Consider the following 19,186-nt stretch of genomic DNA (forward strand, 5'->3'; position numbering starts at 1 on the left):
GACAGGCTGATCCATACTCCCAAGCCTGCCTCTCTCTTTCCCTAGTAGGGTAGGGCTCTGGAGAAGCAAAGCTCTAGGACACACTGATTTCTACTTTTAGGACTGATCCATGCACATTATCTTAATTTCCACTGACCTTTTTGGAATCACAATGCTTATCTACTCCCCTTTTTTTTCTTTTATTGTTCTAAAATTCAAAAGGAACCTTTTTTGTTAGAATGTGTCATCTCAGTCCCAAATCTGCACACAGGTCACACATACTTGAGGAGTTTGAATCGGCTGCACAGCTATAAATACTCTAGCAGAAGAATGCAAAGTCAACACCCTTACCTTGGTGAGAAAGTCACCTTTGTCACGACTTAGTAATTGTGCTGGACAACTGGGATTTAACTGCTATAAAATAATCCCAAGGAGCACTTAAAAGGAGACTGTACCCTGTTAGTATCTTAAGCAAATACCTTTTAGCAAGCCCACAGCAGCTTCTGGAGACAACATGAAGGAGTCAAGGGAACGTGCAATCTCCAAGAGTCCATTAAAGTGCTGAGCCATGTGATCTCGGCAGACAGCGCAAATGTTATGAATGGCTTTAGCTGCAGCAGAAGCCAGAGGCTTTTCACACAGGCCTTTCATCAAATAGCCCAGTACAGGGTCTAAAGAACAAAACATAAAGTAGAGGTTAAATATTCGAAATTCAAATACAGGGGCCAGGTAGTGGCTAACCTGATTGAGCATAAGTGTTATAATGTGCAAGAAACCCTGGTTCAAGCCCCCAGTCCCACCTACAGGGGGAAGCTTTGCAAGTGATGAAGCAGTACTGCAGGTGTCTCTCTCCCTTTATCCCTATCTTACCCATTTCCTCTAGATTTTTGGCTGTCTCGATCCAATAAAAAAAAAATGTTTTAAAAATTCAGATAAAACTTCTAGGTCATTAGAATAGAGGTCCACTTTTTTTTTTAATATGGTAAGCAAAAGAAGGCTTTTAAAAAGTGAAATGTGGGAACAGAGCATAATGGTTTTCAAAAATACTTTCATGCCAGAAACTCTGAGGTTCCAGGTTCAATCCCAGCACCACCATAAACTAGAGCTGAGCAGTGCTCTGGTTGGGGTCTCTCTCTCATTCCTTTTGTATCTCAATGAAAGGAAATACAATGTGTTTTAAAGCAAGTCAGATATGATCAAATCTTAATATATAAAATATTTTAAAAAGTAGCTGCTACCAATAGCACCATATACCTAGTCCTAGTCTGTAAGGTCAGGTAATATATATTAATTCAACATTCATGGTTTTAATTTGTACTTATTTAGTTTCAATGGAGCATATTTCAACACTAATGATCTGATTAGCACAAGCCAGACTAACAATGATAGAAATATTCATGCTGAATCAGATTTCTAGAAGCAAACAATTTCCCTACCTAGAGAGAAAAAAATCTTAAAAATTCTTTCTCTAAATATCTGATCAGATTACAAAATGTATCACACAAGCATTAACTTGCAAGATTTACTCTAAGTTTCTAGCAATATACAAGAAAGCAAGGGGGAAAAAAATTAGAAAACTCTTAAGCAGCAACTGCAGGAGAGAAAATTCACACATGCCAAGGAATTGAGGATTCCGGTCAACCACTTCACTCATCTCTCCGACCAATTCGATGCTGGTGTATCGCACAGCTGTATGTACAGTCTCTGGAAGACGGACAACACCTTCTAGAACCTCCACAAGAGTAGGGTTGTTCTCCCTGATAAAATATATAGACACTGTTATACTGACTTCAAAGCTTATGTTCTAATATTTCAATTAAACAGTCATCATTAGAAATGTATTAAAAATTTGAGCCCACTGTTAAAACTCAGTCAGTTTACCGATTTTGAAACCTTAAGTGTTAAGACTAAAGGAATATATACTCAGAACTGGGGTCTATGCATCAAAAAGCTTGAGGGTTTCAATCTGGTTTCCCCCTCACATATTGATTAAAGAAGAGATTTATTAAGACTATAAGTTAATAGGAGTGAGAATTAACACTGTTCCCACCACCAAAGGTCTGTGTCCCCACCCCCAGCCCTAATAGTGAAGCTAAAAATCTACCCTCTCCCCCAACCGAGTTTTTTACTTTGCTGAAATACTCCAAACTCAGTCAAATTCTACTGTTTTGTCCTGTCCTTCTTTCTCAATTTCTGTTTATGAGTGGGATCATTCCAGACTCATCTTTCTCTTTCTGATTTACCTCACATAACATGATTCCTTCAAGCTCCACTCAAGATGGATCAGAGAAGGAGAGTTCATTATTCTTAATAGCTGAGTAGTATTCCATATATATATATGAGTATATATAGCACAACTTTCTCAGCCATTCATATGTTGTTGGGCACCTAGGTTGCTTCCAGGTTTTGGCTTAATATGAACTGTGCTGTTATGAACATACATACAGCTTTTTCAATAGGTATGATTATGTCCTTAAGATAGATCCCTAGGAGAGGAATTACTGGGTCGTATGGAAGGTCCATTCCAAGCCTTGTGAGAATTCTCTAGACTGCCCTTCAGAGGGATTGGACCAATTTACATTCCCACCAGCAGTGCAGGAGGGGTTCCTTTGTCCCCACAGCCTCTCCAGCATGTTGCTACTGTTGTTTCTGATATATGACATTCTCAGAGGGGCGAGGTGGTATCTCACTGTTGTCTTTATTTGCATTTCTGTGACAATCAGTGACCTGGAACAATCCTTCATCCGTCCGGTGGCCTTTTGAATCTCTTCTGTAGTGATTATTCTGTTCATATCCTCTCCCCATTTTGGATTGGATCATTTGCTTTTTTGATGCTGAGTTTGGAGAATTAGTTAAGTCATGAGCCCTTGTAGTATACCTAAAATAAACCTACTAGCTTTTTCCAAAATGGAGATCCCAAAACTATTCTGCTATAGACTTGCCTTTAGGTTCCTGACTATTAAACAATTTGTTCTGCTTTATATCTTAATGCTTTTTCAGCCACCAATTTGCAGGTGATACCATGATGCCAACCTGACTCCCCAGGACAGAGGATCTCACCAATATACCCTGGATTCCTACACCTCTCCAGAGCCCCACCCCACTAGGGGAAGATAGGGACAGGCTGGGAGTATGGATCAACCTGCCAACATCCATGTTTAGCAGAGAAGCAATTATAAAAGTCAGACCTTTCACCTTCTGCACCGCATAATGACTCTAGGTCCATGCTCCCAGAGGGATAAAGAATAAGAATGCTTTCGAAGAAGGGAATGGGATACAGAACTCTGGCGGTGGAAATTGTGTGGAATTGTATGTCCCCCACTTTTCCTATGGTCTTGTAGATATTTTTTTATTTTATGAATAAAGTAATAATAAAAAATTACTCAGTTCTGTCCAATTAACAAGTTTTAATGACAGAGATCAATACTAGAAGATTTCTTTTGGGGGCCCAGGCAGTAGTGCAGCAGGTTGAGCATGTGGTGTAAACTGCCAAGGACCAGCGGAAGGATCCTGGTTTGAAGCCCCAGCTCCCCACCTGCAGGGAAGTTGCTTCACAGGTGGTGAAGCAGGTCTCAAGGTGTCTCTTTCTCTCCCCCCTTTCTGTCTTCCCCTCCTCTCCTGATTTCTGTTATATCCAACAACAACAGCAATAATAGTAACACCACCACCAATGGACAAATAGGGCAACAAAGGGAAAAAATGGCCTCTAGGAGCAGTGGACTCATAGTGCAGGCAGCAAGCCCCAGCAATAATCCCCCAAAAAAAGATTTGGGGCCGGGTAGTGGCGCATGTTACAACATGCAAGGACCTGGGTTCAAGTCCCCTAGTCCCCACCTGCAGGGGGAAAGCTTTACAAGTGGTGAAGCAGTGTTGCAGGTGTCTCTGTCTCTCTTCCTCTCTAACTCCCCCTTCCCGCTCAATTTCTGGCTGTCTCTATCTAATAGGTAAAGATGATAATAATAATAATAATAATAATAATAATGGATTTCTTTCTAAATAACCATTCAAATAAAGGTGTTTAATACTTGGTATTAAAGTAATTTAAATTCTCAAAGAAGAAAATAAAAGACATAAATGTGACAACAACTTATAAGTCATTATGGAGGGATTAGGAAAATAATACTAAAGTGGCCTGGGAAGTGGCACAGTGGCACTGGACTCTCAAACATGAAGCCCTGAGTTCAATCCCCAGCAGCACATGTACCAGAGTGATATCCGGTTCTTTCTCATAAAAACTTAAAAAAGAAAAGAAAATATTAAATAAGGCTCTTCAAATTGGAGAGGTAGGTATTTACTATGGATGTCTTAAAGAATCTATTCCCATTACTTATAATACCTAGAATAATCCTTACATAATGAGAACTCAATAAAAATTGCTGAAAGGCTAAAGGAATGAATGATTCCAGGAGACCACTTTCTACTAGTTGCTATTTTTCAATGTGCTTCTTACAGTTAGAGACTAGAAATCGCACTAACATAAGCTGCAGGAGTAAGAAAAGGAGCCCTGGCTTAGAACATGAGGGAAATATAAAGCTGGCTAAGTGCTTTCCACAGTGCCATGAATTTATTTTCTCTTTCTCTCTCTCCCTCCCCTCCCCTCTCTTCCCCCTTTCCTCATTCCTTTAATGTATTAGATAAAATGAAGGATGCTCCACTGTGCAAGATTTTAATTCAGAAATGAAAGATATAAATAACATCCAGGATTAGATCAAGAGCAGTTCCTATTAACTAGATCTAATAAATTCTTTCTATGTCCTAAAGAATCATAATCCTATAACTGGCTTCAAATGTAGACATACATTGAATGTAAAACATTAATTCCCCAGTAAAGAAATTTTTTAAAAAATGTAGACATACAGTATCTATCATTTGTCTTGCATATACTTGGGCCAATAAGCTATTACTGCGGTCCTATTCAATCTTTTTAAAATACATATCAATTCAAAATAGTAATTTGAACAGTCTTCAGATTGTCATTACTAGGTTCAAAAAGCCACCAAAACAGGTTTAGGAATAAATAGTAATTCAGGATAACTTCTTAGTAGTAGAGATAAACCTATTCTATCTGTAAGTATTTAATGGACTCAAAATATTATAAGATTCATTGACTAGGCCCCGGAAGGCAGCTAAGAGAGAAGCACAGTACTTTTTTTTTTTTCAGGAATTTTAAACTTTATTCAGGTAAACTAAGACCACTGACACACTGGAGTACACTTGGGTGGAGAGACAGAGAGAGGGAAAGAGAGAGAGAGAGGAAAGAGAAGGAGCAAGTGAGTCATAGGAGAGTCATTTACTCACATGTTGGCAGGCCCACCTCAGCAGAGGGGCAGGGGCAGGGGCGGGGGCAGGGGCAGGGCGCACAATACTTTTTATAACTATGCCTTAACTATCTCTCCAACGAAGGCTCAAATGCAGGTATCTGATCACTAAGTAGGAAAAATCTGACAGATATTAATGTCAGCTTTAAAACTAACAGCACAAAGTAAAATTTGTTTACAGTTATCAAAGATCACAAATAAAACTGCTATGACAAGCAATTGTTTTTAAGCAGCTGCAAAATTAAACAACCTAACAAAGCCTTGATTATACAAACTTTTACAAGGAGCCAGAATTGAAAAATAAATCAACATTCTTTTCCCTAATATCAACAACAAAATAATTTTAACTCAAAGAAATATGATTAAAACATGAATATCAGCAATACATGCTACTCTCTAAAAGCTTTCAAACATATACCATCCAAGAGAAATTGTTAACTTTTCTTCCTTTGATATTTTGTCCCCAGCAAGACACAGATACTCACGGATCAACACTCTTTGCTATAGCAGCCATGATAAAGAGTACCGCTTCTGTCACCTCCCAGGGGGGGTTGCCTTCTTTCAGAGTGGAATATAACTAGAGAAGAAGAGATGAATCCATTAAAAGGAAAATAGAATCGAATTCTAAACAAGCAATACAAAAAGAGAGAGAGAGAGAAAGAGAGAAAGGGAGGGGACTATTTAATGTTTGAAATGAAATACCTACTGAGGTCTAAATTATTCAAGATTGTAATCTGCCCCTAGAAAATGAGTACTATGAAAAAAAACAAAGCATTCTACATGAGTGTCTTTTCCTGATCCTACTATTAATGGATCAAACAGATAAATACCACATAACTGAAGGTGGATCTTTCTGTGCATTATCTCTCTGTTTTTATAGTATAAAATCTATAGTACAGATTAAATTCCTAAAAGGTAGCTCCGCTGAAGCATCTATCAAAATACCACGTCAAAAAGAGGGTGTTAGGGGGGTGGGGGAGAGAACAAGCAGAATAGTCAAGAGATATTCTAGTCTAGAAATTTTCATTGGTATATTCATTTATGTATTACGACTAGAAATAAGAAATTAAAATTCTGCAATCAAAAAGCACACTATTCAGACAAATTTGACGTGGGACTTCACAGAATTTTAACATACTATTTAAGTCATTCACAATTTTAATTGATAATATTACTTTTCTTTCATTACTGAAAATTATTTCAATATACATTCTAGACAACACTGACTAATCTACGTAATCTACGAAGATTTGTCAACTGAGGTCTGAAGAAAAATGAGTGACAAAGTCATAGTCAGTGAATGAAGAGTTCTGGTCATCTGTGAGCTGGGGATCTCAAGGAATCTGCTTTCTAAAAATGCCCAACCCAATAAACTTGGTTACTATAAAGAAAAAAAGAGATGCATTAATTTTATTAATGCTTTCTTGATTAAAGTTTGTGCCCCCACCTCAAAATACACAAAAGGATTAGGTTATAGCAACAACAACAACAACAAAAAGGTAATTTCAGTATTGCTGACAAATTACCAGCAGAGCTTTCCAGAAAAATCTCAGTTCTTCAGCCCTCAGAACATAATCTAGTATCACCAAAAAAAACTACCTGAAACTATGCTAATATTAACTGATGTGGAAAGGTGGTGGTTGCAAAGGTAAGCATCACCCGATAGGAAAATTACGGGACTGTGCATCTTCTACTCTAGCATAGTCCCATCTGTGATAAAATTACACAGGAACTTCATTGTAAGCATGGCCAAAGGAAAAACCAGCTAAGAGAGCTGCTAGGAGTTGGGACATAATTAGTGAAGAAGAAAAGCAAGCCTATGTTTCTTGGCTAGGTTCCAAATTCCCTGTTAAGTACCCTTTAAGGCATATCTATTACTTTCCATTCCTACTGGACAAGTGGAACAACTTAGGTAAGAGTATTACTGACCCAGCCCATTTACAGACTGTAACTGGCTTGTATGAGTCTAAATATGCATAGCTATTATATGCCAGGCATCTGCATATGAAAATGTCTCCTTCATTAAATCGCCATTGAGATTTAAGAAAAAGATGGGATATTCACAGAAGACACAGAAGTGAACACAACTAAAGGGATCATTAAAAATGGTGAGAGTCTCCAAAGGGCTTACCTGAGCAAAACACTCCATAGACCCGATCAAGAATATCAAATCTTTCACCAGGTCAGATACCCTCATTCGAAACTCCCCAAAGTCATCAGTCTCTTCAGGAACACCCTCCTAAAATTTCAAATCAAATAATTGTTTAAGCCTCAGAGACACTTTAACTGACATCTACTCAATGAAAAAGAATATATTATTAAACAGCCCAGTCCTAATGAATAAAAAGTCCCCCAAATTACAAAAGAAGATCTCCAAAACTTTTAAATAACATCAAGCCAATACAACCTTCAACCTTTACTACGAAAAGGTCATTTTGTCTTTTTTATTTCTGTGTTTCATTTTGAAGCTATAATTTGTTCTGTAACTGGAAAAATCTAGATGGATGAGAAGTGACCTGGAAGAGGTAGCAATTTAAGAGCTTATATATCTATCTTGATGAGGTTCAACTTTTTAGTACAAAAATCTCTGCAGTTTCAAAGTTTAGTATCTAACAAATTCAGGGGGTGGGTGGTAGCACACTTGGTTGAGCACACATGTAACATAATGCACAAGGACCTCAGTTTAAGACCCCAGTCCCTATCTGCAGGGTGAAAGCTTCACAGGTGGTAAAGCAGTACAAAAGGTATCTTTCTGTCTCTCTCTCCCTTTCCTCAATTTCTCTCTTGTCCCTATCTAATAAGTAGACTTACATATTTCTATTATATTTTCTTTTATGCAAGTAGTCATCTGAATTTTCTCTCAAATTATAAAAATAGGATAAATGTATCTAATTTTCAACATTTTCACACAAATATTTCACTTGCATTTAATCCAACCATTTTCGTACATTATTAAAAATGCAGAGGCAGGCTGACAAAACGGCTCACTTGGATAATGTGCTGCTTTGTCATGTGCTGAGGTGTGTGTGCCTCCCCTTCTAAAGCAAAAGGATAGTTTATGGTCATCTCTAGAATTTCAATGCCCTTGGAAGACTTTTTCAGTTGAAAAGAATGAGACAAAAAAGAAAGAAAAAAAAATAAACCACAGCACTGAAATGTCCTGCAATGCCGTGAGGGCTGGGCTCAAACCTGGATAGCACACATGGCAAAGCAGCACATCTGCCAGCCCAGAGTCTGAATATTTAAATCCAATTTTCTCTTCTCACACACTAATGAGAGCTACTTCAATAGTTACTTTCAATTGCTGTACAGTGGTCCACCGATTTGCTGGTCTATGTCAGACCTTTTACATTTTTATATATCTGGTCCCCAGTTCTTTGATAAATGATGCTTTGCATGTAAAATAGCTACTTCTTTCCATGCATAATTACACAGGGTAAATTCCTAGATGACTAATTTAGCACAAGTGATTTTTGTCTTACACAGGCCTAATATCCTTCACTATACTGGTACTGACATTTCAATGGAATGCTTAAGGTGAAAGAAAACTGCAGATTCCATTAACTTTATTCTTGTCTTTTAAATCACTTTTCAAACAAGCACTGAAAAGGGGTGGAAATTAAGGTCTGAGGAAGTAGAGAAGGGGTCTTACATGGTCTGGTTCCAGCTGGCAGTGTCGTGCTAAGGCATGAAGCAACCTCTGAATATAAGCTTTGAAGATGCCATGAATGACCTCATCATTAGTTTTATACAAATGCTCTCCTAGTCGGTACCAAAAGTTAAAGGAAATTTCTACTACCTGTTAATGAATGAAAAGAAAAAAAAAAATTTGAGTAAGAAAACAAGTATATAGATTTATAAGCACTGACATCATAAAGCAAAGAATAAAAACTTTAAAATATATTTTTTGAATATTTCTTTATTCCCTTTTGTTGCCCTTGTTGTTTTATTGTTGCAGTTATTATTGTTGTCATCGTTGTTGGATAGGACAAAGAGAAATGGAGAGAGGAGGGGAAGACAGAGAGAGAAGAGCAAAAGACAGACACCTGCAGACCTGCTTCACTGCCTGTGAAGTGGCTCCCCTGCAGGTGGGGAGCCGGGGGCTCGAACCTGGATCCTTGCGCCGGTCCTTGCGCTTTGCACAACGTGGTGCTTAACCTGCTGCGCTACCACCCGACTCCCCACTTTAAAATATTTAATACTACCCCCACTCTGAATTATCTTCTAACATAAGGTTAAAAACTTTTTGGGGTGATTGGCTTTACATTCCCTGATTAAACCAGGAATCATTTCTCCAATAGTATACAGGGTTATGAAGTAAAGAAACAGACATGTGAATCTCTTTTTAAAAGTATTTTCCCAGGGCGGAGGGTAGATAGCATAATGGTTATGCAAAGAGACTCTCATGCCTGAGGCTCCAAAGTCCCAGGTTCAATCCTCGCCACAACATAAGCCAGAGCTGAACAGTGCTCTGGTAAAAACAAAACAAAAACAAAAAAAAGTATTTTCCCAGGCTCTAAAATCGCTAAATTTTGTTTCAGTCTAGAATACTTTTCACCAGACAGACAAAACAACACAAGGATGTTCTGTTCTGGGGGTGTGCTACTTTTATTCAACTGTATTGTTAAATGAGGATCTACCTATGGTACTGTCTAAAGAAGTGATTGATAATGTCCTACTTCCTCCACAAAATACTTGGAAGTGTGATCTAAAACTAAATAACCTCATGAAATTATGAAGACAAACACTGACCTAATTATCACAAAAATGAGGCTATATAAGCAGCTCAGCAACACAGGAGGAGCAGTATTCAAGCCCTTTAGGATGAAACAGCGCTCCAGAAAACTAACTCAGAACTACTTTGCCCTGTGAGAGACCAACTGTGTTTTCTACTGTCCTTTTCCCATGGTACCAAGATCCAGAGCAGAGCTATTTAAATCAATCCCCCAACTTGAGGGTTCTTTCTCAAATTTTTTAAATGAGGGTTTTTTGTTTTGCTTTTTCCCTATTTTACTGAATAGGATGACTGAAATTGAGAGGGGAGGAGAAGATAGAAAGACACCTGCAGACCTTAAGTATTGTTTAAAAAAGAAAGAAAAAGAATATCTAGCAGCCCAAGTGACAACATCTGCTAGAGGATTTTGGAGGAAAAGAGACTGCAAATCTAATCAGTCTCTTTCTCATTTTGATGTCTAATTTGAAAGGAAAAAAAAATTAAGGTTTTTCTTAAGAGGCTAATTACTTACCAAGTTTCATCTGAGAAAGAAAAAAACGAGAAAAGTTTGGATAGCATTCCAGAATTTTACCATTTTCCCTAGGGTGTGTGTGTAATACCCTAGTACAGAAAAAAAACCCTACACTATATTAAAGACTGTACTTTCCCACAAATCAAAAGCAGTAACTTTTATATAACATACAACACATCATGTGGAGAATAATGGCTTTAGCTGGTGTTAACTCTACCTCATACTGAGGATGTCCTGCACAGATCAGAAGCAGTTCTAGAGTTCTTAGGTCCCCAAGACCTTGGCCTGGAGTACAAACTATTTTCTCAAGGAAAGTTTCACATAGTTCAGTGAAAATTCGGCAGTAATTTAAAACTCTGAGGGAAAAAAAATAAAAGAAATATGGATGTTATATGCATATACAACAAAGGTAACCAAATAAATTAAAAACCATTTCTTCTATAACCAGACCCACACAGCCTCCCTCCTGTATATGAGCTGCCTCTCTAGATTCAGATACAAATCCAAGACATTTTTTAGCATACAGTATAGATTCACAGAGTGACAAAAGGATAAATTAATGAAAGTGATTTGAAAGAACACTAGATTGAGGGTTACTACCTTAAATACCTACTTGTCTAAATCTTCACGGGCCACAGCCATGTGATAGGCAGTCTCTAATGTCAGGACTCCCTGAAAAAGTTGCATGGCTAGTGGCAAGTTTGTCTCCACATTCTCTATGGCATAGAGAGCAGAGCACACACAATCTGAAGCAGCCTCGTGTAGGTTGGAAGAGGTCTTATCCTGTTGCTAGGAGAGAGCAGAATAAGGGAAGAAAAAGATTGATCATTAACAATGATTAAAAACTGTAACACTTCTATTTATGGAATGTTATATATAACATGTTGAATAATTCTAAGAGTTACAGCTTGCTATTGAATCTAACGGAAAAGTAAGTCTTCTAGTCATTGCTTCAACAAGACACCATTCATCAAATCACCGTTTTTCTGAGTGTGAGCGTGTTGGGGGAGCTTCATGTTTGTTTCAAAACTCTATGCCAACTTTTTCAGACAGAGAAACAAAAGACAGAGGGAGAAAGGAAAAGAAAAGATAACAGCTTCCGCTGCACTATCAGGGCCAAACTCCCACCTGGGTCCAACACCTGATAAAGCAGGCACTCTCCCAGGTGCTCTACTGTGCCAGCTATTTCTACTGACACCAAGAAAGTCAGTGTTTCTGCACCTCGATCATGGTTATGACTTCTAAACTTCATATTTCTTTATACTAATTCCTCCAGATAGACTGTGATGTATTCTAATCTACAGAAATCTTTTCAGTGACACTAAGACATGAAGAGGAGAGGGGAGGGAAGAGGAGAACTCAAAGACAGAGAAAGAAAAGTTCTCATACAACCAACCAGAATTCATATAACCAAAGTACATAGTTCCTGAACTAAATATATAGTAGAGGGCTCACCAGCAGAAAAGCAGGTAAACATGCCCATGTTCAGCGAGGAAGCAATTACAGAAGCCAGACCTTCTACCTTCTGCAACCCTCAATGACCCTGGGTCCATGCTCCCAGAGGGATAGAGAATGGGAAAGCTATCGAGGGAGGGGGTGGGATATGGAGATTGGGCGGTGGGAATTGTGTGGAGTTGTACCCCTCCTACCCTATGGTTTTGTTAATTAATCCTTTCTTAAATAAAAAAAAAAGAATTAAATTTTTGAATTCTTTCAGATATAATTTCCAATTGTATTTATGCTGGTGTTTTCATATTTGTAATATTGGCACAACTGCTAAATAAATTGCCATTATAAAGAATAAAGTTCTCTTCTTTCCACAAAAAAAAAATAAAATAAAATAAAATAAAAAGAAAAGAAAAGCAGGTAAAATGTTGAACCAGTAAGCTTTTTTTTTTTTCTCTAAGAATCACTCAACACCAAGAACAACATTCACATCATAATACCAGAAATAGAAACAAGGGGACAGAATTCTTATTTATTTACTTTCCCTTTTTGTCGCCCTTATTATTTTTCATTGTTGTTGTAGTTGTTGTTGATGTCGTCGTTGTTAGATAGGACAGAGAGAAATGGAAAGATGGGGAAGACAGAGGGGGAGAGAAAGACAGACACCAGCAGACCTGCTTCACCGCCTGTGAAGTGACTCCCCTGCAGGTGGGGAGCCAGGGGCTCGAACTGGGATCCTTACTCTGGTCCTTACGCTTTGCACCACATGCAATAGTAATAATAACAACAACAACAAGGGCAACAAAGGGGGGGGAATAGCTTCCAGGAGCAGTGGATTTACAGTGCAGGCACCGAGCCCCAGTCTTATAAGTCATTAACACCTCAAAAAATTTTCAAATGCCCCAAATCTATTTTGAACATACACTGATATTTAAACATGCTATTTCAACTACAAATATGATGCTCTAGTTTGTAATTATCTGATGGATCCAGTGATGTTATTAGAAACCCAAATGTTTAATGTTAAAACAAGGAAAAGGAGACCGATATTATTTTGCTACTTGCATTTTCGGGTCTAAGGCTCATCTAACCAACTACATCGTATTATGAGTATTAAAACTCGGACCTGAACTGGCTATTTGGCAAAAGGAAGGAGACTGCTGCTTTGTTGCTATCTACTATCTAGTTACAATGCGAAATGTAGTGACACTCTTTAGTCCCGGGCTAATAACTCTGAGATTATGCAATAGAATTACTTTGATAAACTACCAAGTTACTTACCAAAACTTCAAAAAGGAGTGCTAGTAACTTATTATTAGCCATAAAGTTACTATCCAAAACTCCTAAGTTAAACCAACTTCCCAAACATCGGAAGACCTTCATAAGCATTTTCTCATCTGTTCCTGCTTTTTCTACACAAGTCATCTGAAAAGACAGGGATAAAAACATGTTACAAGAAAATACCATCACTGGGATAGATAGCATAATGGGTATGCAAAGAGACTCTCATGCCTGAAGCTCCTAGGTCTGAGGTTCAATCCCCCACACCACCATAAGCCAGAGCTAAGCAGTACTCTGGTTAAAAAATATATATATACAAGAAAGCCATTATTACGAGCAATTTCTATCAACATATTGTATAAGAATGACAATAATAAAAGCTAGCAATTATGAGTGCTTTGTAATAAACACTGTTCTCTTTGTACTTTCTAAAGCTTTATTTCATGTGTATGACACAAAAAGGCTAACGGAGTATTTTAACGTATTCCTCACAGCAAAAGCTTCTTAGCAGTGTTGGTGGTGATGGGGGTGCTTTATTGTAAAAGCAATCCTACTGGGACCAGAGTGATAGCTCACTAAGAAGGGCAAGTGAACTACTGTGCATGAAGTCCCAGTCAAGCTCCATTATCCCATGATAATACTATGACACTGGAGAAGCTCGATGCTGTGTTATCTCCTCCTCCTCCTCACACACACGCACCACACACACACACACACACACACACACACACACACACACCCTTACCTATTGCTTAACGCAAGTCTTCAAGGCGACAGGATAATTGCCAGAAGATAGAAAAGCTCACCAGTAGACATAACTAAAGTTGATCTTAGAACAACAAAATGGAGAGCAAATGAAAGGAGAAAAAGACTAGAGATTGTACTCAATTCAGCTATTAAGAACAAGTATAGTTGTCCGGGAGGTGGTGCAGTGGATAAAACACTGGATTCTCCACCATGATGTCCAGAGTTCAATCCCCAGCAGCACATGCACCAGAGTGATGTCTGGGTTCTTTCTCTCCTCCTATCTTTCTCATGAATAAATAAAATCTTTAAAAAAAAAAAAGTATAAAATTCAAAAACTTAAAAACCATGTTTAGAGGAGTCAGTACACAAAAATGTAACATTAGCAAGAAAATAGAATGAAGCAGAATTACAAAGATTATGAACGGAAAAGGTTTTAATTGGTGTACTGAACCGAAGTAAAAGACTCTGGGGTCAGGGGGAGTGTTCAGGTCCTGGAACATGATAACAGAGGAGGACCTAGTGGGGGTTGTATTTTTACGTGGAATTGCTAAGCATGTACAAACTATTGTATTTTACTGTCGACTATAAACTATTAATTCCCCAATAAAGAAATTTTTTAAAAAAGGTTTTAAAAGGTCTTTGGTAAGTTGGTTTTATAGTCAAATATTCAGTTTTCTTAGCAAATTTGGGCTCATTTCTTCATCTGACTTCTGTAACAAGCTACATGGAAAGAAGTGAGAGTCTGAGTTGAGAAAGGCCAGGCAGGAAGGCTCAAAAAAGCTACATGAGAAAGTGACTCAGATTCCATTGACACTAATGCCTACTACACTGATTTACAGTCCAAATCTATGCCCACGGCCTGTGCTTCTGAAGTTTCATTACCTTTTGTTACTGGGCAAAAGTGTTCCTTGAGAACAGATAGTTGAAAAAAAAAAAAAAAAACTCAATCTGCAGTTATAAGTGAATTTAAACCCAAAAAGCCACAGCTTATTGTTTCTCATCAGTGATTTACTATTTCAAATCTACTTACCAGTAGAGACACCACTGTACTAGAGTAGAAGGCCAAATCTTCTATAATTTCTGTACGTCGGTTAGCTCCAATTCGTAATGAGCGACTATGTACTTCTTCAGGTAACACTGTGAGGATCTCCAGTAGAAAAGGCAAAGAAGTTACATCATTGCTATATCTGGAAAAGAAAAGAGGGAGATATAAGGTACTTAAGAGCTAAAAAGGCCACCAGCTGGGCCCTAGGGAGTCCTGAGATTCCCAAACAGACTTGATGGGCCTAGAATCCCTCTCTCCATTGTTACTGGTCATTTCTGTCAGGAACAACACAATAGAACCCTTTGTGGGCCCCTATAGGACCTTGCCCTCAACTTGGATCAACAATGGGAGAGAATGTTCCATCCTCCAAGGGAGGATGGACAACATACTCTATGCTACACCTGAGGAAGATGGGTCGATACTGGGGCAGCATGGAATGTTCCTACTCATGACCACAGAATGTGAGCTCAGATCTACAGGGATGTAGAGGTCACACAGGCCCCTAAGCAGAATTTGGGTACCAGATCACATCAAATCGATGGGGTTTACAGTAATATTTATACACCTTTCCCATATTTGAGTGCTGCTCTCTTCCCTGGTCCAGCTTTCTGGTCCTTTTCCCAGCCATGACATCATCTCCCCAGACAATATTTAGGATCCACCTGCATATCAGATTTCAGGCTCAGGAAAAATAATACTAATAATAATAAATCCACTATTATAGCAACAGGCCCTTTGGAATATAACTAAAATATGCCTACTAGCTATCTACAAAACAGAGACACCCCCCCCCCAACTCTTCACATGCACTATTCCAGCCTTTAGGTTCGTGATTGGTCAACAATTTGTTTGGCTTTGTATGATAACTCTCTTTTCAACCACCAGGTTCCAGATGCCAGCATGATGCCGACCAAACTTCCCTGTACAGACAACCCCACCAATGTGCCTCAGAGCTCCACTTCCCCAGAGCCCCTCTTCACTAGGGAGAGAGAGAGACAGGCTGGGAGTATGGATCGACCTGTCAACGCCCATGTTCAGCAGGGAAGCAATTACAGAAGCCAGACCTTCCACCTTCTGCATCCCACAAGAACCTTGGGTCCATACTCCCAGAGGGATAAAGAATAGGAAAGCCAAGGGGGGGTGGGGGGGGGAGATGGGATACGGAGATCTGGTGGTGGGAATTGTGTGAAGTTGTACCCCTCTTATCCTATGGTTTTGTCAATGCTTCCTTTTTATAAAAAAATTAAAGAGAGTTAAAAGCATTAATTCCCCAATAAAGAAATAAATTATTAAAAAAAAAAAATTAAAGAGAGTTGGGCAGTAGCACAGCAGGCTAAATGAATGTGGTGCAAAGCACAAGAACTTGCATAAGGACCCCAGTTCGAGCCCCTGGCTCCCAACCTGCAGGGAAGTCGCTTCCCGAGAGCGGTGAAGCAGGTCAGCAGGTGTCTATCTTTCTCTCCCCCTCTCTGTCTTCCCCTCCTCTCTCCATTTCTCTCTGTCCTATCCAGCAACAATGACATTAATAACTACAACAACAATAAAACAAGGGCAAAAAAAGGAGTAAATAGAATAAATATTTCTTAAAAAGTTAGAAAACAATAAAATGTGTTAACAACAGCTAGCAAAATTACCCATGACAATAAAAGCAGAATCCCCATTACTGCTACACACACACACACACACACACATACACACACACACACACTTTTCCAGATAAAAGTTTGGGAATCAGTTTTAACCTGGATAATTTTTAATAGTCATTTCATTTTCAAGTATTTATTGCTCAGAAAATTTTCACACTGGCATGCAAAGGAAATGCAGACTTTAGTACTTGTTTCTAATAGCAAAATGTTGGGAAAATAATATATGGGTTCTTTTATAATCAAGATTTTAAAAGTTACAAACCGTGACACAGTGTACCACATGGAATTGTCTATGAAATAATTTGGAAGATGTCCACAATATATTGAGTAGCACATCCACTTCAGTACACACATTACCATAAGCAAGTATGTGGGTTCAAGCTCTGAATCCCCACCTGAAGAAGAAAAGCTTCACAAATGGTAATGGAAGTGTTGATCTCTCCCTCTCCCTTCTATCTCAGTTTTTCTCTCTCTCTCTCTCTATCAAATATATGTATGAGTATATTAAGCAGCTCTGGCAAACAGCTCATTTGGACAATGTACAGCTAGCTATATGTGATCTAGGTTTGAATCTGACTTCCTACTACAGTGAAATAAGCATATGCTTATTTACTTGCTCTTGGTCTCACTTCTTCTGTCTGAAAAAGTCCAGAGTGGTAAAGCAGAAAAAAGTCTTTGAAGCAAACTACATGAATAAAGAAATATATAATTGACTGAGAAAAGCCAGAAAGAGAAGAATGAATACCAAATTATCTCACTCATAGAGAGAACTTAAGAATCAAAGACAGTAAAGGAACATATATAGTGAAACTTGGACTGGCATAGTGTATTGCACCAAGCAAAGGACTCTGTGGTGAGGGAAAGAGATGGAATAGAGGGTCACTGGGGTCCTGGTGTATGATGGCAGATGGGGACACAGGTTGAGGGAGTGTGTCTTGCAGATAGCTAATATAAGGAGTTGCGAGGTTACCCCTATGTGCCAACAACTGTACTATACACCACTAACCCCCACTAAACTGTGTGTGGGGTGGGGGGGATAAACAGATGTGTACTCATTCAAATATATATGCATTGTTATCTTAATGTATACTAGAGGAAACATCAATTATGAATACTGGTCACTTCTGAAACAGGAACAGGGAGAAAAGAAGTCACTTTTTACTTCCACACTTTAAGTTCTTCAACTGTGTGGGGTGTCAAGCAGTGGAGAACTCAGTTAAGCATACATATCACCACGCACAAGGATGAGGACCCAAGACCCTGCTCCCCACCTGCATGGAGGATGCTTCATGAGCAGTGAAGCAGGCCTGCAGGTGTCTTACCTCTCTTTCTTTTTATTTTAAGATTTTATTTATTTACGAGAAAGACAGGAGGAGAGAGAAAGAACCAGACATCACTCTGGCACATGTGCTGCCAGGGATTGAACTTAGGACATTATGCTTGAGAGTTCAAAGTTTTGTCACTGCACCACCTCCCGGACCATTTGTCGTATCTTTCTATCTCCCTCTTCCCTCTCAATTTCTTGCTATTCTGTCAAATGAAAATATAAAAGGAAGGAAAGGAAGGTGAGGGGAGGAGGAGGCAGGGAGGGGAGGGTACAGCCACCAGGAGTGGTGGATACATTTTGCCATCAACAGATCCCAGCAATAACCCTGGTGGCAATAAAAACAAACAAACAAAAAATTTCTTCAACTGTGGGTTAATTCTGACAAAGTTCTTTCTAAAATAAAACTTAGTAACATTTGTGGCAAAATGAACATGCCAGTTGTTATAGCTTTCACACCTAAAGGCAAAATGCAAGCAAATATCAAGATCATCTTGCCAAGATGCCTGAGGAAATAATCAAGATAGCAGGGTTCGTGTATCTAAAAATAGTGTTCTTTGGTAGAAACCAAGCAAACCAAATAGTAAGAAAATAACAAATTTCCATTTAATATAACTTCGACATTCTGACAATGTTTTTACAGAATCACCAGTGTGATTTTGCTGCAGTTAATTCAAGTCATGTGCATATGTAGATTAAGAGTTTTTCTTTTTTTATTTTTTAAATATTTATTTATTTCCTTTTGCTACCCTTGTTTTTTTTATTGTTGCTACTATTGTTGTTATTGATATCGTCATTGTTGGATAGGACAGAGAGAAATGGAGAGAGGAGGGGAAGACAGAGAGGGCGAGAGAAAGACACTTGCAGACCTGCTTCACCGCTTGTGAAGCAACTCCCTTGCAGGTGGGTGTGGGTAGCCGGGGGCTCAAACTAGGATCCTTACCCCGGTTCTTGAGCTTTGTGCCACCTGTGCTTAACCCGCTGTGCTACTGCCTGGCTCCTGATTAAGAAGTTCTTTTGAAGGGGCCGGGTGGTAGTGCACCTGATTGAGTGCACATGTTACAATGCACAAGGACCCAAGTTCAAGCCACTGGTCCCCATCTGCAGATGGAAAGCTTTAGTAGTGGTGAAGCAGGGCTGCAGGTGTCTCCTTC

General features: G+C 38.8%; 1 protein-coding gene across 2 annotated transcripts in view; it reads right to left on the minus strand.

The window, feature by feature from the left end:
• Positions 1–19,186, minus strand: part of TNPO3 (transportin 3) — a 68,958-nt gene that overhangs the window by 31,268 nt on the left and 18,504 nt on the right. For both annotated transcript variants that reach the window (XM_007526314.3, XM_060196538.1), the window contains 9 exons: positions 15,048–15,204; positions 13,271–13,414; positions 11,157–11,332; positions 10,761–10,899; positions 8,950–9,096; positions 7,429–7,536; positions 5,783–5,874; positions 1,597–1,736; positions 459–650 (listed from right to left, as the gene is read on the minus strand). In XM_007526314.3, coding sequence (XP_007526376.1) covers positions 459–650; positions 1,597–1,736; positions 5,783–5,874; positions 7,429–7,536; positions 8,950–9,096; positions 10,761–10,899; positions 11,157–11,332; positions 13,271–13,414; positions 15,048–15,204 — 1,295 coding nt within the window. The remainder of the gene's footprint in view (positions 1–458; positions 651–1,596; positions 1,737–5,782; positions 5,875–7,428; positions 7,537–8,949; positions 9,097–10,760; positions 10,900–11,156; positions 11,333–13,270; positions 13,415–15,047; positions 15,205–19,186) is intronic.

This window comes from Erinaceus europaeus, chromosome 8 (genome assembly GCF_950295315.1).
Source record: "Erinaceus europaeus chromosome 8, mEriEur2.1, whole genome shotgun sequence".
Taxonomy (NCBI): Eukaryota; Metazoa; Chordata; class Mammalia; order Eulipotyphla; family Erinaceidae; genus Erinaceus; species Erinaceus europaeus.